This window comes from Mus caroli, chromosome 2 (genome assembly GCF_900094665.2).
Source record: "Mus caroli chromosome 2, CAROLI_EIJ_v1.1, whole genome shotgun sequence".
NCBI classification, from domain to species: domain Eukaryota; kingdom Metazoa; phylum Chordata; class Mammalia; order Rodentia; family Muridae; genus Mus; species Mus caroli.
This window is the reverse complement of record NC_034571.1, coordinates 53,205,780-53,231,866: the sequence shown is the minus strand read 5'-3', so window position 1 is coordinate 53,231,866 and position 26,087 is coordinate 53,205,780. Positions and strand designations below refer to the sequence as shown.

The 26,087-nt window shown below is 39.5% G+C and overlaps 1 protein-coding gene across 1 annotated transcript in view; it reads left to right on the top strand.

The window, feature by feature from the left end:
- The window catches only part of Acvr1c (activin A receptor type 1C), a 79,573-nt gene that overhangs the window by 27,301 nt on the left and 26,185 nt on the right, over window positions 1–26,087 (top strand). The window contains exon 2 of the mRNA XM_021152763.2: window positions 7,306–7,536. Coding sequence (XP_021008422.1) covers window positions 7,306–7,536 — 231 coding nt within the window. The remainder of the gene's footprint in view (window positions 1–7,305; window positions 7,537–26,087) is intronic.

The window sequence follows — 26,087 nt, the reverse complement described above, 5'->3', positions numbered from 1 at the left end:
GAAACTTTAACTGGAAAGTCCTTTCACAATAGCTATCAAGAATGTCTAATGTTGTAATCGCAGTCTGCGACACCTGCCTAGCAAACGCTCAGTGCAGGGTTATTTATTTGCAAAAACTGAAAACAATCAAAATACCTAAAATTAAGAAAATGCTGTCTACTTCCATGTTCAGTGATGACAGCGCTATGCGTTCCATTAGATGATTATAACAAAGACAATGTTGTGATCGTGCCGTCAATGGAAGAAATGAATGTATGAGCAGCACCTAAGTTGTGTTAATAGATTCACGTATGAACAACTCATGTGTAAGACTGGAAGAAAACACGTGATGACAAAAATAACTATAGGTTGTATGATTTTTAGCTCTGAATGCATATGTTTTCAGTTTTCTACAAATTGTAGTCCAGCCCATCCCTGTAGTCCAGCTCACCTCTCAGTCCAGGCCACCTCTATAGTCCAGCCCACCCCTGTAGTCCAGCCCACCTTTGTAGTCCAGCCCATCTCTATAGTCCAGCCCGCCCCTGCAGTCCAGCCCACCCCTGCAGTCCAGCCCACCTCTATAGTCCAGCCCATTCCTATAGTCCAGCCCACCCCTATAGTCCAGCCCACCCCATATAGTTCAGCACACTTCTAGCGCACCGGTATCATACAGTGAGACTCTGCTGTAGGTGTTGGGAATATGCTTGGACAGAAATGGAGAAGGCATCATGTTTTGTAACATTTTCATTATTCTGGAACAAATACAATAAATGAACTAATTATAGATTTGTGGGAAGAACCGAGAAAAGCAAGGAACAGATTCCTGATCAAGGGGATTTTGGGAGATTTTACCCAGGTGGAGACATCTGAGCTGAGGCCTGAAGAATTAGAAGGAAGGGGAGAGGTGCTTCGGGTGAGGGTGGGAGGAGTCACTTTATGAGACATACAAAGGAGACCAGAGATCTGAACCCAACATTAAAAATGCATTAAGAGCTCAGAGTTTTAGCCTGTGGACCTCTAGCACTGTTGACTTACTTTATTCTAGACATGACTGGAGACTACTGAGCATTGCTTGTATCCTGAGCAGTGGACAGTACATTTTAAAGGATGGAGGGAGAGTAATTGCTATCCTAAGAGTGTGTCAGAGGAACAGTGTCTCCTGATGAGGATGTGCGTGCTTTCTGATGAGATACTCCAGATTGGGTATTTCCTGTTGTACAAGACTACTACATAATCGAGACTTGGTCAAGAGACTCAAGAAAGTTTGTGCCCTCTCTCAGGGGAAAAGTATTTAGATAATTCCGCACTTTGCAATCACCACACAGGTCCCACCCTGGCTACCCAGCCTGTTGCCCATTGGTGTCTTACTTTCAATGATCTGAAGGAGTGGACTGCCATCTTCCAATCTAACATTTCTATTTTGTATTCACTTATTTTAAGGGATATTTTAATAGGATCTACACAAAAAGTTTTGTCACATATTGGCTAACTGGGAAATACCCCCTAATTGCTGATTTCTGTATGTGGCATATTGTAGGGTCTATGAGGCTAATACTCTAATCTTTTTGAGACAGATCCTTGAAAAGAATCTTTGCTGATAAGCAAAAACATGCAAATGAGAACTTTCTGGTTTTTAAATTGCGTTATAATCTCATGTCACCATAATTATCTTTTCTGTGCCTTGTGACAACTTTGAGGCTATAAGTAAACAACACACTTTGGCCTTACTTACACATTATATTTTGAAACATTATTCGGAAACATTTTTCTTTCTGCATGAGAGAATCTGGAGTCCTCAGATTACTGGGTGTGGAACGCACGAGCTGCCTTTGGTCTTGAGTGTGTGATCTATGACAGTGGGTATACTATGTATGATTGAAGGGTTAAGCATCTGTCTCTGAATATTTAATACCACTCACAGAGCCTGCAAACCTTCAGGTTTCTATCCTTCCCCCTTTATTTCCTTAAAACTTGCAGAGAATAGAAAGAACAATGTCTTCTCATTTGATGTTAGTCTTTTATTAGGTAGATGGTCTTTAACATTGACCAGAGAAGTTTGAATGGATAGTGAAACAGCAGGGCTCTCACACTACCTGAAACATTAGTGCGATTTGAGAGGATCAACCTTGCCTTCTCTGGGTGCACATATGTTTCAACATCAGTGCTCTCTTCCTCTCCATGACAGATAAGAATTGCTAAGGCCCTTACACCGAGATAATGATGCAAGCTCAGAGCAACAGAAACCAGGACTTCTGTTTGGGGTCTGGAAGAGACTAAGAAATTTGACTAAGGCCTGAGTCCTAGCAGTTAATCACTTTTTATTAAATACCGTATTTCCACTGAGGAACTCCAAATGGTCAGTGTGTTGTGCTCTTCCTGAGCCTCATGGCTAGAAGTTAAATCAGGCTTCCCGGATGGGATCCCTCTTGGCAGGTATTGCATTGCTTCTGAGCAAGCAGGCCATGGCTTCCTGAGTTAGAGGCATAACTGCCACATTGAGCAAAAGAACATTTTCTCACAGATAGCCCAACAAATAGAGTTTCTCTGTGACGAGTTTGTATTAAAAGCCCTTTAGGCCAAAGCCATGCGTTTATGTTGCCCATATTTCTTTAACACTGTTTTCTTTTTCAGTCTTGTTTTCTCCTTACCAGTAAGGAAGGCAAAGCCAGATGTGGTTGTATGTACCTATAGTCCAAGCCTTTGGGAGGCTGAGGCAGGAGAATTCCCCAAAATCTAGTATTCGCCTGGGCAGTGTAGTGACATAGTAAGATCAGTCTAAAAGGGAGGTAGGAAAGGGCAACAGGGAAATTCTGTTCAGATTCTCTACTGCCACTTGCCTTGTGTCTTTCCTGTGCACTTTCAGCTCTTTGATGAGCTTGGACTAATCCCCCTGTTATTTTAGAAGTCTACAAACGATGAGCAGGTCACATCTAAAACACATTTTCAATTAAAAAAGAAAATCGGGCTTGATAGCCTGGGATAAAAGTGGAGCTAGTGGACAAAGTAAACTAATTATTGGGGAAAGAGGCGTGAGTATGGAGTCAGATGTTCGAGGTGGTCACTACATAGTTCAGCACATGGTTTCAAGATGTAGGAAACAAGTAAGATAAAGCTGATATACTGAAAGGACTATCCCAAATTATTTGTCAAAAAATTGTCTTTTTAATGACATAGGATCTAAAGACACACAACACACACACACTTTGTAGCTTAATAATTTTTACACTTTGGTCAACAGGGTATGCTAGTCATCATGTGTAAAAATGGGTGAAAATTTACTTTCTGTTTGATAAGGAATGTGCACATCCTTTGGTAGATGTGGGTAACAGATGTCTTTTGGGTAACAGATGTCTTGGCTTTTATAGACTAATTGGCAAAGAGGGAGAAAAAGGGAGATAATTAAAGGGGTGGGAAGAGACACGAGAAAAGTGCAGTCCTCATGTTGGGAAAAGGTCTAATAGACCTCCTTATTACAGATAATTGCCTCTTTCTTCAACTTCATTTGCTGTCTTATACCATATGACTTAAGTACATTGTAAGGGAAAGTGTAAGATAGAGAACCACAAGGAGGGGCTGCTATCTGCTAACGACCAGATTTATCCTGCCATGGAATATTTTAGAAGAACTGACTCAATTAGCATCAGGTTTAAAAAAGCAAAATAGGAAAGCATAAATCAAATCAATAATGGCAACTTCTATTTTAATTGGCAGCTTAAGGTTCTGTGTTGAGGATGGTTGATGTAAATAGTCTCTAATTATACAAGTGCAACTACATAGAGGATTGGTGAGACGTCAAGAGGAGAGATAGGATATGGCATGTATTACGCTTACATCGTAGGTCTCATTTAATTTGCTGTATATTTCTCGTCAGTGCAGGAGTCTGCCAACTGACCTGGAGTAAGTGGGGACATTGAACAGATGTTTGAAACCATTACCATTAACAATCCTCAATTTTGCCAGCGTTTTCTATTATGCAAGGTTTAAAGTCGGGTGTTGTTTTCTGTGTCTTCTCTATGGTCTATATTATCTTGCTTTGTAACTTTTATTTTAAACTGACAGAAATTCTATAGCCTCTTAAGAAATGAGTGGAAATACTATATGATATTGGTAAGAAATACTATATGATAATTTTTATAAAGATCCAGTCAGTGATTTGAAAAGAAATATAGGGGATGTGGTTGGGAGATACACAGAGGCCTACTTAATGCAGAATTTAGATAAGTAATTTAGAACAAATAATTTAGATATTTGTTCTAGCTGTAAGACATATGCTACTGATTTTTATTTGACTATGCATCCTGCCAGTAAACTGGTAGATAGAAAAATATCTACCTGGTTTTGAATTTAATTGAAATAATACTGATCAAAATTTCAGATATCAATAATATTAACTAATTTTTTTCTCTTATATTAATGTTATATTATATTTAGCACCTAGAAACTAGTGGGGGTGACAAGACTAGTTCTTGCCACCATGGCAACTTTGGTGGGACAGAAACAAGATTGCTTGTGTAGGCTAAAGGTTGTTATATTCAGTCAATTACTTGATTTTTTTGTGCCTCATTTCATAGCTGTAAAATGCAGATACTGACAACCAAGTTGCCCTGAGAATTGTACACCATGATAAATGCACATGAAGTCAGCTTAAATGTTGAGATCATGATGGCTGTTTTCAGTCAGTGGGGCCCTACATCCCTTAGTTGGTTGCCTTGACTTCCCACCTTAGCTCCTCCTGGAAACAAAAGAACTAAGATTTTAAGAAAGATGTCTTTCATGTGTATGGGTCCTTTTCTTACATGTATGTCTGGGCCCCATGTGCATGCGGTGCCCAGGAAGGAAGACCAGAAAAGGGCAATGAATACATTGGAACTGGAGTTACAGTTAATCATGAGCATCCATTTGGGTGGCAAGAATCGATTCCAGGTCCTGTGTAAGAGAATCAAGCACTTTTCACTGGTGAGACAGCTCTCTAGCCCAGACAATTTAAGATTTGAATGACCATAGTGATAAAGGGTTTGAACTAGTATGTCATAGGGCTAGTCTACTGACTTCCAGCCCCTTACTTTTGAGGGTACAAACCAGACCTAGAGTGGCTAGTGTTTTTCATGCTTTATAATATCAGACTTTTACAAATTGTAAATTTAGAGTCATCATATCTGTCAAGTGCAGATAGTGCATCCTCCACTGGGGATGTCATGATTTCTGGACCTGGTACACTTACTTTGGTTCACTTACAAAGGATGCTGTTGTTCCCCAAAGTCAGCCAGCAAGTGAGGACCAAAGCCAGGCAGAGATTTCCTTTCTTGTTTGCACGAACTGTGGTAAAATTTAAGAAATGTATTAAAATTTATCAAAACAATACAGATCAACCTTAGTTGTTATTCCTTCACTGCTATTTTTGTTTGTTACATTAGGTTTATATCTTATTTCTAGATGTTAAAAACTAATGGGATCAGAGAAAAACCCTTGCAAAGCACAAGGACACTCAGTCCCACTGGTGGAGACCCATTTCTTTGTTAGGCTTGTTAAGCGGCTGGTATATCTTGCTTCATGTAGCTTACTCCTGCGTGGAGGACGGAGGTCGGCTGATGGTTTCTGTAAGAAAACTAGTTTTACTTTCTTGAGTGTTAGGAGAGGCTGTTACTAATGCTTGTGTCATATTTCCTATGTACCAGAAATGGGTGCAAAGGATTTTTATGATTAATTTACTTTCCATAGCAACAGGATGAGGAAATCTGTTGTCATTGTAGTTAGCACCTTTCAGATGAGACCTAGAGGGACCAAATAATGCCCAAGATCGCAAAGTTTGCACAATCAGGTGCTGAAGACACTTGCCAGGTTGGGAAATGCTATGACTCCACAATTAGAGATACCTGGGTTAAAGGCTGCTCTTCAGGTGGTTACTCTTCTATATAAGGACACTGATTTAATGTGCTTCTGTTATCATTTCTGACAGGGGCTTACTATGGATCTCTGTTGGGCTGGAATTTGCAGAAATCCATCTGCCTCTGCCTCCTGAGTGTTGAGATTAAAGGTGTGCTCCATCTTAATACATGTTTTAGTTTCTTTGGTTGTGAGTCTCAGCCTTTAATGGCTGCGTCATCTCTCCAGCCTCCTTAACACATTTCTTAATCATTTGGTTTTGTACACCTGGCTCTGTGGAATCTCAGCCAACCTAAAATATCTGATCCTACTACAGCTCATTACTATTGATAGAAAGGGTACTTATTCGTGATTAGTCATTTATAAATTGAATATTTTATTAGTATAAAATTGGGTCTAGCTTTAGTAATTAGAAATTTAAAGACTAATTTTATTACCAGTGTTTGTATGGCACAATATTGGATATTAACATAATTTGGGGGGGCAGTTATGATTTAACAAAATATTCATTAAATTCATGACAGAAATACTATGATTTCAGTATTTAGAAATGATCTTTTGAAATGAAAATCTGAATAAATTACAACCTCTGTACTCTACTGACAACATTTCATATCAAGATAGAAATATCAAACCACTTGAGCGTATATTTGTGAGAGTATGAGCGTGTATGCTAAGAAGAATGTTAAGATGACATGTTAATAAACAGATTAATTTAACAATGCCAATGTTTTGAGTGTTTTATTGTCAACATTATATTAAACTCTATTATCAATGTGTTTTCTTCAGTGGAATAGAGGTACACATTAAAAAATTGTCTGAAGGTTAAAGTCTGCATTAAATGGCTGCCATTCTAAAACACATTCTTTAGTGGGAGGGGAGGACAAGTAGAATGGCTCACCAATGCCTTAAAGGTGCCTACAACAACCACCACAGCCTTGAGATGCAACAAATAAAAGCATCACCGATGGTTTTAGACCTATGTGTTTCTGGAATTTGTTTTGTGTTGAGCACATTCATTTAAAAGTTTGGAGAAGTATAAATGAACAGGGTGTGCTGGCTTGTTGGGTGGCAGTTGCCCTCGCCTCTCGTCATTGTTCTGGAAGCCGTGCCAGCAGGCTCCTCTTGTTGCTGAGATACTGTTTCCTAGCATTTCATAGGAGCTATTGATTTGGGAGTAAACTGATGGAGCTCAAGAAGGATTTAGAGCACGGACCCAGAAAACAGTAACTATAGGGGACAACTGTATAAATTATAATAGCTATACAAAGGATGATTAATTGAGTAGCCTGTTTGATAAAGCACAGGATCAAGAGGGCATCTTTATCACATTTATAACCTGTCTTCACGTTTTGTTAAGACTGAGTTTCTATTCTCAAGCACCACACTATAACTCCCTCTGCCGTGTCTGCCTTCTAAAACTTCTTGACTTCCTCTTTCCAGGACTGAAATGTGTGTGTCTTTTGTGTGATTCTTCAAACTTCACCTGCCAAACGGAAGGAGCATGTTGGGCCTCTGTCATGCTAACCAATGGGAAAGAGCAGGTGATCAAATCATGTGTGTCCCTCCCGGAACTAAATGCTCAGGTCTTCTGTCACAGTTCCAACAACGTGACCAAAACCGAATGTTGCTTCACAGACTTCTGCAACAATATCACACTGCACCTTCCCACAGGTAAGATGGTTGCTTAACCACACTCCTTCCTAGTCACATTTCAGTTTGGAAGATGATAGCATGGCAGAAAACAAACTGTCTAATGTTTCCTAAGATAAAAATGTGTGTTTTGCAGCTCTTCTCGTTTTCAGCTGGTGGAATTCTCTAGAGTCTAGCTGAGGTTTTTTTTTTTTTTTTTTTTTTAAACAATTTTTTTTTTAAATTGCACATCACTGTCAAAATGGTGACAATAGTGTCATAATCTTGGGGGAATTTGACCAAATGAGTTACGGTTTCTTGACATAATTAATGGACCCAAACTAAAATCTAAGTTTCTGTGAATTCTTTTTATCAAAGAAAGAAAAAGAAACTATCTAACCTACAGTGATAGAAGACCATTGGCCTACCCCAGTAGAAGGGAAGGAACCGGGAGAGTGTTTAGAATGACAGCCGTGTCATGGTCATATACCACTTAGGCTTCATCCAACTGCACTTCTAGAGCATGCAGGCTTTATTATGTTAAAAAATCACCCCTCAGGAACACTGCAATGTTAAAAAAACGAGACTAGTTCCTGACTGAGGAACCTAACAGTGTACATTTTATTCGCCCAAGACCCTTTGATTGACCAAGTGCATAGCAGCATCTTATCCTGGAAGAGATGTTGTTAGGTTCCTGTCCTGTCCTCATGCTGACTGACCAAAATTGGCCTTAGGATAGGCTACTGCTATAGCCAATGGACTTCCCTCTTCAGCCCCTGCACCTTTTGGATCTTGTCACTGATAAGACCATCAGTAAATGTAAAGTCTGACTTTAGGATGCCTCCGGATCTCAGGTAAACTAAGGAAGGGCATGTCCATGGGCATTCAGATCATCACCGAGTCCAGGAAAGCTATGTATAAGACAGGGAGAGGAAATACCATCTAAACCCACACTATGGGGCTTTAGCACATGACATTGGCCAACTATAACTTACCAGGTTGAACGATGTGAAGTTATACTTGGAATAGTGTTTCCTAAAGCATGAAATAGGTACCACAGTAGTACTATTGAGAATTTTTAGGTAACTATTAAAGTGGTAACCATGATATTGAAGTTCATCTGTGCACAAATAGGTATGCACTGAAATACCACAATGAACTTTGTTAGTGTGTACAACTCATTTATGTTGATCCAAAACTCTAAACACTTAAAAAAACAAACTATATTGAATAATATTGAATTATAGAATTGGTTTTTCTAATTCATTTAGTTATTTCTTATCAAGAAGTCTTGTTTGTTTATTTGTTTAGTTTGTCTTTCAAGAAAGGGTTTCTCTGTGTAACCTGGCGGTCCTGGAACTCAGAGATTTGTCTGCCTCTGCCTCCTGAGTGTTAAGACTAAAGGGATGCATTGCTACTGACTGGCTCTTTTTAGTTTTTACGTTAAACATTATGTTCAGTTTCAATTTGTGTAAAATGACACAGTACATAATAGTGAGGGAAAGGTATAATTTAATTTATTTTTTCCCATGTGGTAAAAAGTTGATTCAACAACCAGCACAGGTTGTTAAAAGCTCTGGCCTTTGGGTTGGAGAGATGGCTCATGGGTTAAGAGAATTGGCTATTCTTCCTGAAGACCCTGATCTGTTTCCTAGCATCGACAGAGCAACCCATATATCCCTCTATAACTCCATTTCAAACGGCTCTTCTCCCTTTTCTGTCTCCTGTGAGCATTGTACGTACTTAGTACACACATGCAAGCAAACATCTCTATTTATAACATAAAAACAAATAATGTTTTTAAAATCTCTATCCTTTCTGTATAGAGTTTTTTGACATTTAAGTTGAAAATAAAGTAGATTCATGTGTATATGTGTATATATGAATATATATTTAAGTGGGCACATTTATGGCTGCTTTGTGCTATGTAGTTGCTATGTGGCATAGGCTACAACTGAACGGTCTTAATTATTACAGGTTTTTAATAAATATTGAAATTAGGATGTATGACTCTTCTAACTTCTTTTAAAAAACTGATTTGAGTATTATACATAATTTTCATTTAGTCAGTTTGATTATTTCTATAAAACACATACTGAGATTTTGATTAATTGGGTTGAATGGATAGAAAAATGTGGAGAAAATAGTCATGCTAACAATGTTGATCTATGAACATAATATGTTTTCCCATTTATCTTGTTCTCCAGTTACTCTTAGTCATGCTTCGTAGTTGTCAGGGAATATATCTTAGGAATATTTCATCAAGTTTACTAAACTCTTCAATGTGATTGTGTGATTGTGAATGTCATTAAAAAATATTTACTCTCATATAATATATCTCCAGCGCAGCTCTGCCTCTCTCCATTCCTCTCAGCCCCCCCACCCCCATTTTCTTTTCCTCCAAATCCATTCCCCCACTCCTGTCTGCCCCCAGAAAAGAGCAAGTCTCCCAGGGGCTTGCTGGAACTTGGTACAATAAGAGCAGGTACAAACACTCACATCAGGACTGGGTGAGGCAACCTAGTAGGTGGAAAAGGATCCCAAGAGTAGGCGAAAGAGTCACAGACACCCTGAGTCTGACAGCCAGGAGTCTCCCTGAAGACCAAGCCAACAACCATAACATACATGCAGAGGACCTAGCGCAGACCTACGCAAGCTCTGCTGCAGCAGCTTTAGTCTCTGTGAGCCCCTGTGAGCCCTGCTCAGTTGATTCTTAAAACTGAGGCTATGATCTCCCTGTGATCTCGATCCCTCTTGCTCCTACAATTCTTCCTCATCTTAAGTAGGGTTTCACTTAACCCTCAAGAGACTGGAGGCCCTAGGGAGTTTAAAGGCCAGGTGGGGTGGGAGCGGGGGGTGGGGGTGCGGGGGAAGGACATCCTCCTGGAGACAGGGGGTGGGGAAGAGGTATGAGATGTGGAAAAGTTGAAGGGTAGACAGGGGGCGGGGGGAATAAAATCTGGAGTGTAAAAAATAAATAAATAAAAAAGTTAAAACAGAAAAAAACCCACCATTATGCTTACTACTAAGAAGAAAATAATAATAATAAAAAGGAGGGTGAAAAAAAAGGAGGGTGCCCAGACCTCCAAGGGGAGGGACTTGATGGAGACCTCCAAGCTAGACTCTCCCCTGATCAGTGTTTGTCTGTGGGTGTCCGCATTGCTCCTAACAGCTGCTGTAGGCATCTGCTCTGACGGTGACTGAACTACACACGAGTCTGTGAACACATCAGAACATTGGAATGATTTCATTGATTTTTTTTTTAATGCCAGTCATATTTGGTTCTACTCCGGGCTATCCTGGCTTCACTTCCTGATCCCCGAGGCAGTGTAGGACCTGGGCCTTCAAGGGTGGGTGTGTGGGACTCCAATTAGACCAGTCATTGGTTGGCATGAATGGCATTTTACTATCTCAGTTTGTAAATGTTAACTTCTCCCATGTGAAAAAGTAAATTTTGTTAATTGATCTTACATCGGGATTGTGTAGACCGTGTATTAGTTCTAGTGTCCTATAGTCATTTTAAAATTCTACATTCTGACTTGTGTTCATTTCGTTTCTCTTTCTTCTGTTTTTACCCAACTGGGAACCTCTAATGTTTTGGTTAACATTTGGAGGCTGTGGAAGAAAAGACTTGCTGTCTCCCTGGAAAGTGCTTTGCCCCCTTTTTACTTTTTACTTTGTTTGTATATTTGTTGGCGGTTCTGGCTTGAGGTATAGCTTGTTCCTACTCACTTCGTAGCTCAAGCTGCTCTCAAATTCACGGCTGTCTCTGTGTCTCCAGATTCCAAACTACTGAGGTTTGCAGGGTTGTGTCCAGCTATTATGTTAACAGTGTTAATGGAAAGATCTCTCTGTTATTTTTCATTTAGGTGAAACATTTTTTTAAAATTATTAAGTGTATATTCATTTTTATCCAAGCATTTTCATGACTTTATTAAGATTACTCTATGACAATGGGTTGCCGTAATTGAGTTCTAAATATTATCCATAGAAGAGGAAATGTATGTTTTGTAGCCATTAACTATTATGTCTACAAGAAATGCTGTGTACATCATTGAATTCCAACCCCTTTATTGAAACTAAGAATTCGTACCATTTAGTGGCAGTTTATGGTAGATGGGGATTAAATTGAATAGGGCTACTTGTAGGACATGTAGACTCTTTCTATGGTGCTGTTCTGGCCGGGATGGGAGTAAAGGGGTAGGGAGGAGCTAAAAATGGCTATTAGCAATGCATGGACCAGGAGCTATATGAAGAAAGGCTAAAAACTGTAAGCTAAGCATCCGCACAACTGGTGCCAACAATTGCACCATTTTCATGTCCTCAGAGAGTGTGGTCGGTAACCATGCTCTGCCTATTCCGGAGATGTCAGTTTCAAATGTGATCATGTACATACTGAAATATAGAAAAGCACTCTGAAAAGCAGGGTGCTATCTCTGCAGTACTTGACAGCGAGCTTCATGTCCATGGTCAGCTCTGTAGAAAGAGTCAGGAGCTGACCAGAAGCCTTGAGTAGATGTGGAACCTCTCTTTAGGATTGTGAAAGGATCTTTGCCCTCATGCTTCCTACCTTTCATCCATCACCCAGGCCATTTGTGGATGGGTGATTTGATGAAGAACCAAGTCTTTGCTTCAGGTGGCCCTCTTTTTCCCCTCAAGTCTTGTTTGTAGTACCTGGCCTCTTGGTTCCTTTGTGACAAAATTTCTACATTGAATAAAGCTTGTGCCTCCTCCACCCCATTTGCACACTGCTGTGGTCCTAGTAACACACAGCTGGAAACTGCTGGCGCTTACTTTCTTCCTTCTTCAAAATGCTTTTAAATGTTTGATGCTAATTCCTAACAGCTTATAGGGGCTTTCATTCGGGCTTCTATTGTGACACAGAAAGACACTCATTTTGTATAATTTGTTTCACCTCACATGGACATAGAACAAGATTTTTACAAAACAAATCTTTAAAATGTATAAGGTACTTCAATCATTGCTATTTCCTTTTAAAAAAAAGTGCCCGTTGGCTCCCACGGATAGGCTTTTTCACAGCTTAAGAAACACCGCTTTTTAACTGACTTTAAAGGGTAGAATTTGTAAATGGAGCAAGGGCATTTATTATTTTAATTCATGAATATAAAAAACTATTCAAAATGTTAGTTACTATTTTAATTTCACACATTTTTCCTTTAAGTGGCCTAAAATTGATTAGATTTCAGACAAATTAATTCACATCACTAAGACTGAAATTTAATTTAGATCATATTTAAATTGAATCATTTGCTCTTAAAACGTACCTTCTGGTTTAATTTTACACATGGGTATAATTTTCAGGAGTTAGCAGTTTTATTTGATAGAAGTAAGCTTATATTTTGGGAGAAGTGTAATACTAGGAAATTTTCTCTCTTTCTTGAAGTTTATTAAAACAGTTATTGTTGAGATGTTGCTGAAGAAAGAAATAATTTTCCAAGTTCAATATGAGCACAAATATAAGTGTGTTATTTTTTTTTTGAAATTTGGAAAGCAACAACCATTTCACAAACTAACCTTTTTTTTTGGACTAGTACTTAAGTTCGTGCCTTTACAAACAACAAACATGTCAAGCCCACAAAACAAATGTGGTATCATATGTTTAAAATTTTAATATAGATTATGCAAATGAATTAAACAAGAGAAACTCCTGTTTTCTAGAGCCTTCTCTGTCTAATCTCTTTTTCGTGTCTACTTTTAGAGCAGAAGGAAAAACCTGTATTACTCACTGCCTCTTCCTGGAGTTGTGTTTCTCATTTTGACCCTGTGCCCTTCCACCTAGTCCTCCCTACAGATATGACAGTTACAGTTCTCAGTTCTTCTGAAATACGGAGAGATGATATTTTGGCTAGAATATTTTACTTTCAGAAGTAAAAGAAGTAATCCTAGCCCTTCAAGAATATTTCTAGTTCAAAGGGAATATATTGATTTGCATATGTTGGTGTGCACGGAGGCGAACATCTGTGTAGAACAAACAAATAATAGGTAAAAATTTTCTATACCTAGGGTATATTTGTCCCCACAATGACGCCTTTGAGTTCCATAGTCCACTCCCCTCATTTTTTCTCACATTCCTTTATGAATGTTACCATGAAAGCACAGCTCTCACCTCAAAGGGCATCACTGATTGATTGATGAGGAATATTATCTAAAGCTTTTTTTTTTTTTTTAATCTGTTTATCAGGATGTTCAGTTCGGCTTTATCTGCTAGCTCCCTGATGTTAGGTCTGCAATGATTGACTCTAAAGATATTTCAGAGTAAATTGACTTTAGACTCTGGACCTGTGACTTCCAAACTTCTTTGTGTCATTGATATTCTCAGCTAGAGAAGCACAGCTCCTTTCCAGGAATTCTTCTCTACTCCGACTTGGTATAAACTGGACTTTATAAACTCCTCCCTCCTTCCACCCCTCTCCCCCCACCCCTACTTTTGACATTTAACCACTTCAGCATCTACAGCTTCTGTGGGCTGAAGTCTGCAGCTTTGGGGACTGCTGATTCATGCTTTCTGGCTTAATTCCTTGTTTGTGATTTTTGTATGTGCGTTTGTTTTGGCATCCTTAGCTGGAGAAATGGTAAAAACCTAGCTTAAATGAATTTCCTCAGAAAAGACTGAGATTAATTTTTGTCAAGTGTCTCCGGGTGCCGTCCACTCAAATCCGTTCCATGTTGTAATTAACTATTTTGGGTAAATATAGAGAGTGGGTTCTAAGCCTGCTTTTCCTTCCTTCCTCCCCTACTCTTTCTCCTTCTCTTCTTCCTTCCCCTCCTCTTTCCTTCCCCTTCTTTCCCTCCCCTTTCCACTTCTTTTTCCCTTTCCCCTTTCCTGTCCATTCCTTCTCTTTCTGTTCTACTGAAAGCAATGGTTGAGAGAGAAGACTATACTCTGTCTTCCTCTTGAATATTTTTGTTTCCTTTGTTTTCAAGGCAGTGTCACCTGTAGCTGCCTAGTCAGGCATCTCAGGCCTGACTTTTCGTTGTTTCAGGACTAGGTTTTATCTCCTGTCTTTGTGCAATAAGCACTTGGCCACCATGACAGGGCAGACAATTCCAGGGTACATTGGCAGATCCTCCTGTACTTTAAGCACTGTCTGGATTTTCACTGTCATTTTGGCTGCTGAGCAATTCACCCCCTATCCCCCCCCACCTCCTGCCCCAACCATGAAACAGAAGAAAATCATTTCTATTTTACTTAGCATTTCAATGTATACAATACGAGAAAGAGTGCCCATGGCCATCTAAAGAGGAGCTTGGCAAAGATGGAAAACTCTAGAATGACTTAGTTTTGAAAGGATACTGGCATAAATATCTATCCATCTGGAAGAAAACAGGGTTGTATCAAGTGTCACATCATATACAAAAATAAATTACAGCTTGATCAAATATCTAATTGTGACATACAGAACAATTTTAAATGTCAGAGGCAAATTTAGAAGAAAAGAATGTATGACTTTATAGTATGGAAACTGTTCCTAAATAAGACAGGAAACTTAGATCTATAAAAGGAAAAGACAAATATAATTGAGTACATGAAAACTAAAATAAAGTGAATGAGAAAAGAACATAAATAACACTAAAAGATAAATTAAATATCGGGTAGAACTATTTGTAGTATATATGACTGAGAAAAAAAGTGACATAGACTTATTTAGAAAATGTGTGTGTGTGTGTGTGCACGCCTGTGTGCTCTGTGTGAGCTACTAAAGAAAGGAAGAGAGAAGGATTCTAAAGGGAAAACCCAGGAAAGAGCAAGCAAGGATGTGACTAGAAAATTTACAATAGAGGCCGAGAAGTTCCAAAGCAATCAAGTACAGAGCTAGTGCTCAACCTCACTAATAGCTAAAGAGATGCTCATGAATATGGCCATATACAATTTTCTACCCATGAAATTAGTCAAGATGTTTTCAACTAAGAGTCATCAGAAAATTAGATAATAACACCATAAGTAATAAAAAGAGGTTCATTGAACATGATAATAAGAAATTGGGATGTAATAGAGTCTGTGGTTTCTTTTTTTTTTAAACTTTAAACATTTTTTAGTAGATATTTTCTTTATTTACATTTCAAATACTATCCCAAAAGCCCCCTATACCCTCCTCCCCTTCCTTCCCCCCCCGCCCTGCTCCCTAACCCACCCACTCCTGCTTCACTCCTGCTTCCTGGCCCTGGCATTCCCCTGTACTGGGGCATATAATCTTTGTAAGACCAAGGGCCTCTCCTCCCAATGATGGCTGACTAGGCCATCTTCTGATACATATGCAGCTAGAGACAGGAGCTCTGGGGATACTGGTTAGTTCATATTGTTGTTCCTCCTATATGGTTGCAGATCTCTTCATCTCCTTGGGTACTTTCTCTAGCTCCTCCATTGGAGGCCTTGTGTTTCATCCAATAGACTGTGAGCAATGGACTGTGAGCATCAACTTCTGTATTTGTCAGACACTGGCATAGACTCACAAGAGACAGCTATATCAGGGTCCTGTCAGCAAAATCTTGCTGACATATGTAATAGTGTCTGCGTTTGATGGCTGATTATGGGATGGATCTCCAGGTGGGGCAGTCTCTGGATGGTACTTCTTTCCATCTCAGCTCCAAACTTTGTCTCTGTAACTCCTTCCACGGGTATTTTGTTCCCCATTCTAAGGAGGAACAAAGTGTGCACACTTTGGTCTTTCTTCTCCTTGAGTTTCATGTGTTTTGCAAATTGTATCTTGGGTATTCTAAGTTTCTGGGCTAATATCTACTTATCAGTGAGCACATATCACGTGAGTCCTTTTGTGGTTTCTTTAGTATATGTGCTGCCGAAGCGAGCACCCTTTTGTGGTTTCTTAAGTAAGGGAACTGAATGATGCCGCTGTCCTGTGAGCACCTTGACCAGTGAGGACATTCTTACTAAACTTGCTGTCTTCTGGCTCATGTGGATCTCCCGTTGTTAATGAAGCAAATGCATTTTTGTTATTAGGGTGTTCAAGTTTCAAGAGCGATAAATGTCAGGAAGCATAGTTTGCCAAATTAGGCAATCTAATAGAAGCTGACAATATGCAAATGAAATATCAAGTTTCTTTCTTTGATGTAAGTTTAAACCAATCATATAATCTTATCCCCTTCTTACCCTATGTTAAGACCTTTAGTTTAGTCCTACATAGAGCAGAAGAAAGAAATGCTACCATTCCTGACAGACTGTAAGCAGGGGCTGGCTATCTTGCAGACTTCAGGATCTTGTTAGTATGCTGGAGTGATACAGGACCCTCCAGATATAAAAAAAATTTCTTATGCTTCAGAAAACTTCAACCATGCCAACTGCCTCCTGGCAGGAAGTGTACATGTGCTCAGGATGAAGGCACTTCAACATCAGGCCTGCAGGCGACAGAGAAGCACACGATCAGTGCGTAGTGCAGAATAACTAACACAGGGGAGTATAAGAAAGCAAAAGGAAGAACCAGGCTCTTGAGAGATGGCTCAGCAATTAAGAGATATATTCTTATAGGGAACTGGGGTTCAGTTCTTAGCATCCTTATGGTGGCTCATAACTGTCTAATAACTCCAATTCTGTGTGATCTTAGTCCCTCTTCTGGCCCTCATGGGTACCAGGTATGCAGGTGGACAATATATTCGTGCAGGCAAGGACTCATATCCATTAAAAGTTAAATAAGTCTTAAAAGCATAGAAACCAGTATAGAAGAATGCATGTACAGGGAACTCACAGGATGGCTATAGACTCAGTGCTCTCCTTACTTTAAGGAAACAAAGAGAAAATTTGGAAATATGTATAGAGAATGAAAAACCATAAAATTGTGATCTAGAAGATGTGAATAGTAGCAGAAGGAAACATTAATAAAATATACAATTGAAATTAAAAGCTCAAGAAATAGGCTTAACAACTGAAGAGCTAGAAATCTAAGATTCAGGCTAAATGAAATTGATTCCTGTGTACTGTATAGACAATAAATGATGGAAAAAGTTAAGAGAGGTGACAAAGTGACAAAAAGACAAGTATAGAAAAGATTATCACCAGGTAGGCCTTACATAATGATACAAAAGAGCAGAGAGAAAACAAAACAAAACAAAGGAAAACAAAGCAAAGACAAATATCTTTGAGAAGAAGATCTGTCTACACAACTAATAGTTCAACACGGAGGAAGGACATGAGTCCACAAATCTCAGAAATTCAAAAAATATCACCAGGACAAGTGAGAAGAAAGCCCTGACATATTGTATAACTAACTGTTGGATACCAACACAAAGGGGAATGCTTACATTTGTCAGAGGAAAAAAAAAAACCATAAACTAAACTCAGAAGAGACATAGGGAAGATGGACATTGTCCTCTCAATAGTGAAGAGCAAGACTTGCTTATGGAAACATTAAAAATTATTCTTATAGAGAAGATATAACATATCCATTAAATGAAGATAATTGACTTTTGTTAAGTAAATTAGCATATTTAGCAGAGACAGAATAAACATCGATGCAGAAGGGTTGCTAGAGTTTAAAAATGGTTCCAACACCGTAGCTCTGTGGGCTCGCACTACACACACACACACACACACACACACACACACACACACACGAAGAAAAAGAATCAAATTGTGTACAATCCAGAGCATAGTCTCTTTTTCTTGTGTGTATAAGTGCATTACCAAGCATAAGGAAATATAAGACATGTCTCCAATCTCAGAGGGAGATTTTAACAAATAAAGCACAATATAATCAATCAATTAATATTATTTAACTTAATTAATAGATCATGGCAATAGGCAGATATTTTCTATAAAATTACAGTTTACCAATGAGCACAGTCCTGTGGCATTGAAGAACTTGAGTCAGTGATTTAAAAACACTCCTTTAGAGAAAGTTTCACTGCCCTAGAGGATCCACCAGAAAACCCTGCCAAGCTTCCAAGGACAGGTAGTTCCAACCCAGACTCTTCAAAGCACAGACACAGAGGAAGTAGAGCAAGTAGCCCATAACTCATTTTATGTTTGTTTCAAGAGACTAATCTGAAAGGATTAGTGCTGTGATGTGGGGCCCTTGAGGAAGTAATTATGTCAGGAGGGTGGAGTCTTCAGGAGTGGGGTCAGTGTCCTTATAAAGGATGTCTGAGGCAGTTCCTTTGAAACATATGAAATATTTGAAAACAGAGGAAGGTGTCGGCATGAGCCAGAACACAGGTTTTCAGCAAACACAAGATCTGATGGCAATTTGGCTCTGGACTTCCTAGCCTCCAGAACTAAGTATGAGGCAAAATTTATGCTGCGTATGAACCACACATAATTCCTCAAATCAACAGGTTAGCATAATATATTTCTCTTTCTTTCTTTCTTTCTTTCTTTCTTTCTTTCTTTCTTTCTTTCTTTCTTTCTTTCTTTCTTTCTTTCCTTCCTTCCTTCCTTCCTTCCNTTCTTTCTTTCTTTCTTTCTTTCTTTCCTTCCTTCCTTCCTTCCTTCCTTCCTTCCTTCCTTCCTTCCTTCCTTCCTTCCTTCTTATTTATTTATTTATTTATTTATTTATTTATTTATTTATTTAATGTATGAGTGCTCTATCTGCACACCTGCATGCCAGAAGAGGGCATCAGATCTCATTACAGATGGTTTCAAGCCACCATGTGGTTTCTGGGAATTGAATTCACAGGATTTCTGAAAGAGCAGCCAGTGCTCTTAATCACTGAGCCATCTCTTCATCCCCTATATTTCTTATTTTAATATATCGAATTGTTCAGGTTAGTACAATTTCATACCTTACTTTTTTCCTTAATATCTAAGAAAATCTTTTCCTATGGGAACAAATATACTTAGTTTTAGACCCCCCCTCCCCCATAGCTAGCCTGCATTTCAGTTTCTAACAAATGTTTTCTGGTGACTCTTAGTACTGATATCGAGGACACCTAGAGAAATAGTTGTGCTATCAAGGCATGTCAAAAGCCCTCTACAGTCTGTGAAAACTCAAGCAGCACACAGTGAGGCCGCTTGGGCTAGAGGAGTCGGTTATTAGGGTTCATTGTGAGAGGAACTGCTTACACTAATTACCGCTCTTCATATGGAAATAGACTATTCACCACCACCAACCTTCAAGCTACACAATCTTTATTTCTAATCTGCTACCAAAATATAGTGCCGCATAAAGGCAATGGACCTGTGATGTCTCATTTCCCCCTTCTACCTTACAGCGTACTACTTTAAAACAACTACCTTATTTTTCACTAATTTAAGTAGTCATTTTAAATTAAAAAAAGAACTAGGTACAACATTAAAAGGGGTGTGCTTCGATAACTTTTGACCAAAGCTTATTCCCTGTTCTGTTCTTAATTGTGTAAAGAAAAAAATAAAAGAAGATACACTTACTTGTATCAGTCCTGTGAGGTGTGTGACGCCCACTCAGAAGGGACATGTCTAAATGAGACTTTTCCTGAAATGAAAGGCTTTTATCTGAAGAAAGAGAAACTGTCCAAAGGGTCAATTTTATTAAATATCAATTATTTGAAAATATACTCTGATTTGTGGAAAATGAAGATGTTCCTAGAGAATGTGTTACATCTATCCTTGCCTTCTGACTTTGGCTTTCTGTGTGAGACACAAATTCATTGCTTATAATCAGAATGAGGGAACGTGTGCATGAGAAACCACTCCTGGCCCCTTATGGGATTGCCCCACCATCTCAGGAGCAAATCCCTTCACAGCTCTCCTGAAGGGCGCTGTGCACACCTGACAGCTGCGCCAGGCAGGATCCCCCCACCTCACCCCAGAAAATGAAAGGTGCTATCTTTTAATTTTTTCCCTAAGTTCAATTAACTCTAACATTCCAAGAATTCAATCTTGTGTTTTGGAGATTGAATAGAAGAAACATTTCTAGCTTCCAGAAACAAAGTACACTGATTTATATGAGAAACGTTTCTTCAGAAGGATGAAACGGGAGATTGAACATAAAATTTATAACCAATTTTCAATTGAGTTTTCTATACTATGCAAGGCTCTATGCATGTAAATACCTTTATGCCTCACTCAAATCTGTTTTGGTAACACTGATGAGACCTTGAACGAGGTCAAAATGTGCTTCTTAGTCTTTTCCACGCAAGCAAGCAAGCAAGCAAGTTGCTTTGTGGAATACATTAGAGCTTACTCCAGTGAAGACTTTGGGACAAAGACATGTAGCTTTTCCTTCGTCATCAATTTGTTAGGAACCTTTGCCTGAGCAAGGCAGTCTGCTGTGAGCTAGGGAGACTTTCATCTTTCTAACAGAAAGGACTCTTTTTGGTGGAATATAGCCTAGACTATTTTCAAGAATTGGCATCTAATGTCCTTATAGACACCCACTGCTGACATAGATCTTGATTGCAGAAATGAAAGATGATTGCCCTTTGCTGGCCTGAAGTGAAGGAAAATAAATTTTGAAACCTATTTGGGTTTTCTTCCAATATTTTATGTTTTTAATGATCAAAAGATTTTGTATCCTTATGTGCATATCTGTGTGATTGTATATCATATGTAAGTCGGTACCCGTTGAGATCAGAAGAGGGCATTGGAACCCCGGGATCTGGAGTCATAGGTGGTGTGAGCTGTGGCCATTTCCCATCATGACTGCTGGCTCTCTGGAATAGCAAGAAGCACTTTCAGTAAGCATTTCTTTCTCCATCTTCCAACAGTCTATGAATCTCACCTCTCCTTGAGTGAAGGTTCTATCTATCTATCTATCTATCTATCTATCTATCTATCTATCTATCTATCTATCATCTATTTATTTATAAATACTCTTAGGTCAATAATTATAATCTTTCAGCCCAATGCTCTTATTTCCTTAAAGCATAAAAGCATTGGGGAAGAGTTTGCAGCCTTTTGGCATTCTGTACATACCCCCACCCACCCCAAACCAGATGTGCCACGTAAAGCTGTCCAGGAAATATTTTTTAATGTGTGATGTCACCTGCCTACAAAAAAATTCATGAAATTTGGCTAGATTATAATAGTGTATATAAGAAGAGCTTTTCTTTCTTTTTCTTTTTTTTTAATTTATTTTTTTATTAGGTATTTTCCTCGTTTACATTTTCAATGCTATCCCAAAAGTCCCCCATACCCACCCCCCAATCCCCTACCCACCCACTCTCCCTTTTTGGCCCTGGGGTTCCCCTGTACTGGGGCATATAAAGTTTGCAAGTCCAATGGGCCTCTCTTTGCAGTGATGGCCGACTAGGCCATCTTTTGATACATATGCAGCTAGAGACAAGAGCTCCGGGGTAGTGGTTAGTTCATATTGTTGTTCCACCTATAGGGTTGCAGTTCCCTTTAGCTCCTTGGGTAATTTCTCTAGCTCCTCCATTGGGGGCCGTGTGATCCATCCAATAGCTGACTGTGATCATCCACTTCTGTGTTTGCTAGGCCCCGGCATAGTCTCACAAGAGACTATATCTGGGTCCTTTCAGCAAAATCTTGCTAGTGTATGCAATGGTGTCAGCGTTTGGAAGCTGATTATGGGATGGATCCCTGCATATGGCAATCACTAGATGGTCCATCATTTCGCCACAGCTCCCAAAAGAAGAGCTTTTCAAGACAGAGCACCAGAGCAGTGAAACTTGCTTTCATCCAGGCATTTCTCTATATTGCCTCATTGTACATCTTCATTTTAGTCACAGTAATACCATTTCAAGGTAGGAGAGAAATGAGTTTGCAATGAATTGAATGTAGACTTAGACTAAGATTTTCAAGGCAAGAGCAATGTGGATTTATTTTTTTTTTGAAATACTTAAGCAAATGCCTTTAACCACACTCACTTAACCATAATTCTACTTAGTCCTAATCAATTTCCTATAGTTGTGGACGTTGTACATCGTGGTGCGCACTAGGCTCCGCACCACGATGTACAACGTCCACAAGTCCTTCCTTCCTTCCTTCCTTCCTTCCTTCCTTCCTTCCTTCCTTCCTTCCTTCCTTCCTTCCTTCCTTCCTTCCTTCCTTCCTTTCTCCCTTCCTTCCTTCCTTCCTTCTTCCCTCCCTCCTTATCTGCTTACTTCCCTCATTCCTTTTCTCCCTTCCTCCCTTCTTCGCAACCTTTCTTCCTCCCTTCTTCTCTGCTTGCTCTTCCTTTACCCCTCCTCTATCTTGTTAATCCCTCTAGCCCTCCGTACCTATGAATTCTGCTTCCACAGATTCAGTCAACTGCATACTGAAAATATCTAGGGGGAAAATATGTTTAACCACATCTCTACAGACTTTTTCTTTCATATTATCCTTTACACAATGTGACCATGACATAGCATTTACATTGTATTAGTTTTTAGAAGTAATCTAGAGACAAATTGAAGCGCGTGGAGGAGTGAGTGGTGTGTGGGTTATGTAAAAGTCCTATTGCATTTTATATAAGGGATTTGAGTGTGAATTTTAAATGACTCCCCATAAATACCACAAGAATCTTGTATTTGTCTTCCCAGTTCAAGGTATTTCAGAGCCCTGGAGAGATGCTGAGAGCTAGTTTTTCACACACCTGGGCTAGTACTTTTGCATTCCCATTCTCTTTCATCTGATTGGCTTAGGAAGTAAGTGCTTTGACTTAGTGATGCAGCGTTCCCCAGATGTCACTTGTGCCCTCATAGTCAATGCACTCCGCCCCCCAGGCACCAAAGTATCATCTTCACTAGCAACTGTCAAATAATAACTTCTCCTGTGAACTCATTATTGTTCCAAAAGTAGTGTTTGTATCAAAGCTATCTTCTACCATGGTCTTCTATCGAAACTCATTGGCTGTAGGTATACACTTGCTTTTTTTCCCCCTTTCGCATTAGGATTACAGGGAACATTTAGTTTAAGGCAAGGGCTTACAAACATTTGCTTTTAGAATTGCTCAGTGTTTAAGGAATCCTTTCTGATTGGTGTTGCTAGCCTGTTTCTAGCTGAGTAATCTTTTTTTTTTTTTTTTTTTTTTTTTTTTTGTCCCTTACTAACTCGTATCTGTAGATCTGTTCACAAAGGGAGAAACATTGGCCATCCACAGTAAACATCTCTGAGAGCAGTTGCTGGCGCCTTGGCAGGTGACTGATCTCACGTTTGCTGACCTTTTGTCTCTATTAGTTGCCATAGTGATGAGCTGAGCTCTGCTTAATAGAGCTTTACCCAAATGGAGACAATCAATAGCTTTTAAAGGCTAGTGTTTATGTTGGTGGCTCCTAACAGTAGATATCAAAATTAAATGTAGCTATATGAATGGCTTTAATGCAGAGCTGAAGGTAAAAGATGTTATCACATGGAAATGGGTATTTTAAAAAAAGTTAATTCAGAAGATGAATTCACCCAGTGGTTTTTTTTTTTTTTTGAACACCTACGATCCTCTGTGAGGATACAGAAAAATAGAATGATCGTTGTAGAATAGGCAGGTATGTTCTTTTACAATAGCAAGCTTCAAACGTCACAAGGACTTGGTTAAGGGTTTCTGAAACCTAGTTGTCAGAGAACACTTTTTAGCACCCCTTGGATAATATTCCAGGCTAAGCTCTTTCCATTCTTCTGCACAGCTGCTAATGATCCCAGAGGAGTCCTGAGACACACAGATATGTGGTAGGCAGTTCACTTGTACTGTGGAAGCACAAGAGAATGGACTGAGCCCCAGAGCCCTTTGCCTGCTGACAGCTGAAAGGCAGCTGGTGGGTCTGTGGTGACACACCTAAGAGCACACCAGGGAGGAAGTTGATGTCTTTTCTGTCAAACCTAATTGTTCTCAAAGGTTTCGAGTATACTTTTGCCATATCCTGAGTGAAATGCAAGTATCAGTAGTGCATGTATTGTCCACTTTTGACAGCACAAGGGTAGCATGATTCACAAAGTTCATTGTCTGTTATTTATTTGAACTCTCTATACAGGCGCTATGCCCTCGGTGAGCTGTCCCTAAGCCTTTCCTAGCCAGGCTGAAGTGAGCCTTGGATGTGGAGGGAGGGTGTGGTTATCCCCAGGTTCAGGATGCCAAGGAAGTAACCCACAACTGAGCAGGACTCACCTTTCTCCAGGAGTTTGAGATGTTTGAGAACTCAAATCTCCTAAATTCTGTTGTAACAGTTTGACAAACACATCCTGCGATGGAGAGATGGCTCCATCAGTGGTTAAGAGTGTGTAAAATTTTTTGCAAAGGACCTGCATTCGGTTCACAACTGTCTGTACCTCCAGTTCCAGGAGTTCCCACATCCTTTTCTGGCCTCCACAGGCACCTGCTTGCATATGGTACAAATACAGACAAACAGACATACGTATAAATAAACATAAATAAAAGTTTAAAACAAAACCAAAACAGTAGAATTCAGAAGCGCTGGGGGTAAGACATGACTATCAAATTAGATTGGCGCAGAGGCAATCTTCAGTGAACCAAAAGGAGGCAAGCAACACACCAACTTAAAGGGAGAGATTAACTTAAATAGAGAGAGTATCTGTCATCATGCACCTTTCATGCATCACTGCTTTTGTAAATTTGTAAAAGAAAAATCAGAAGTGCAGGATTAATGTTCCATTAAGAGGATGGCCACAAATGTAATTATATCTTTTTTCCTTGTGTGTGTATGTGTGTGTTTATGAAGCCAAAGGTTGGTATTGTGTGTCCTCTGTGATTGATCTCTGCCTTATGCATTGAGGTAGCATGTCTCTCGGAATTCAGACCTTGGCAATTTGGCTAGTCTAGTTAGGCAGCCTGCTCAGAAGATCCCATCTCTGTCTCTTGATACTAGGATTACAGACAGGCTTCCATGCCCTCTTGAACTCCAGTCCTTACACTTGTGAAGTGAGTGTTTGTCCCACTGAACCAGTGGTTCTCAACCTTCCTAATGCTGAAATCTTTTAATACAGTTGTGATGAACCCCAACCATAAAATTATTCTGTTGCTACTTCATAACTGTAATTTTGCTCCAGTGGAGAATCATAACATAAATATCTGTGCTTTTAGATGGTCTTAATTGACCCCTGTGAAAGGGTCATTTGACCCCTGAAAGGGTTGTGACCCACAAGTTGAGAACCATTGCACTATACCATCTCCCCTTCTCCTAACTGTGTCTTAGTATTATTTGATTTCAGTGACCACATCAATATTTCAGAAGGAGAGATTTCTTATTTATCAGGAATAAAATGTTTCAGTGACCCAACAGTTAAGAGCTATTTACTGGTGACCCGCTGTAAGTAGGGCACTGTTGTAAGCACTGGGGACTCAGCTAGGAATATCACAGGCAGTTTCCTCCTGTTACAAAGCTCATGGTCCTCAGAGAAAGTCAGATAATAGATGAACAGGCAAAATGTCAACTAACGGGCAAATGGTGATCTTAGCCAGGAATTGAAGCATCGCGGGTTTCCAGGAAGTGAGAAGAAACTAGGATGGAATTCTTTTAAAATCTCTACAAGTTTTATTTGTTTATTTTTATTTTGAGAAGTTTAAATTATGTAGTTGAAGGTGGCGTTGAGTTTTCAATCCGACTGTGCCTGGGATTATAAGTATGTTGCTCCCTCTTCCGGTCAGAAAAGCACCAGGATAGCTAGGGGGCAGGGTCGGCTGACACTCGCCAGCTACCCACAACACCCGCCACAGGATCTTAAGACTTCTGGTGAGTGGAACACAGCTTCTGCT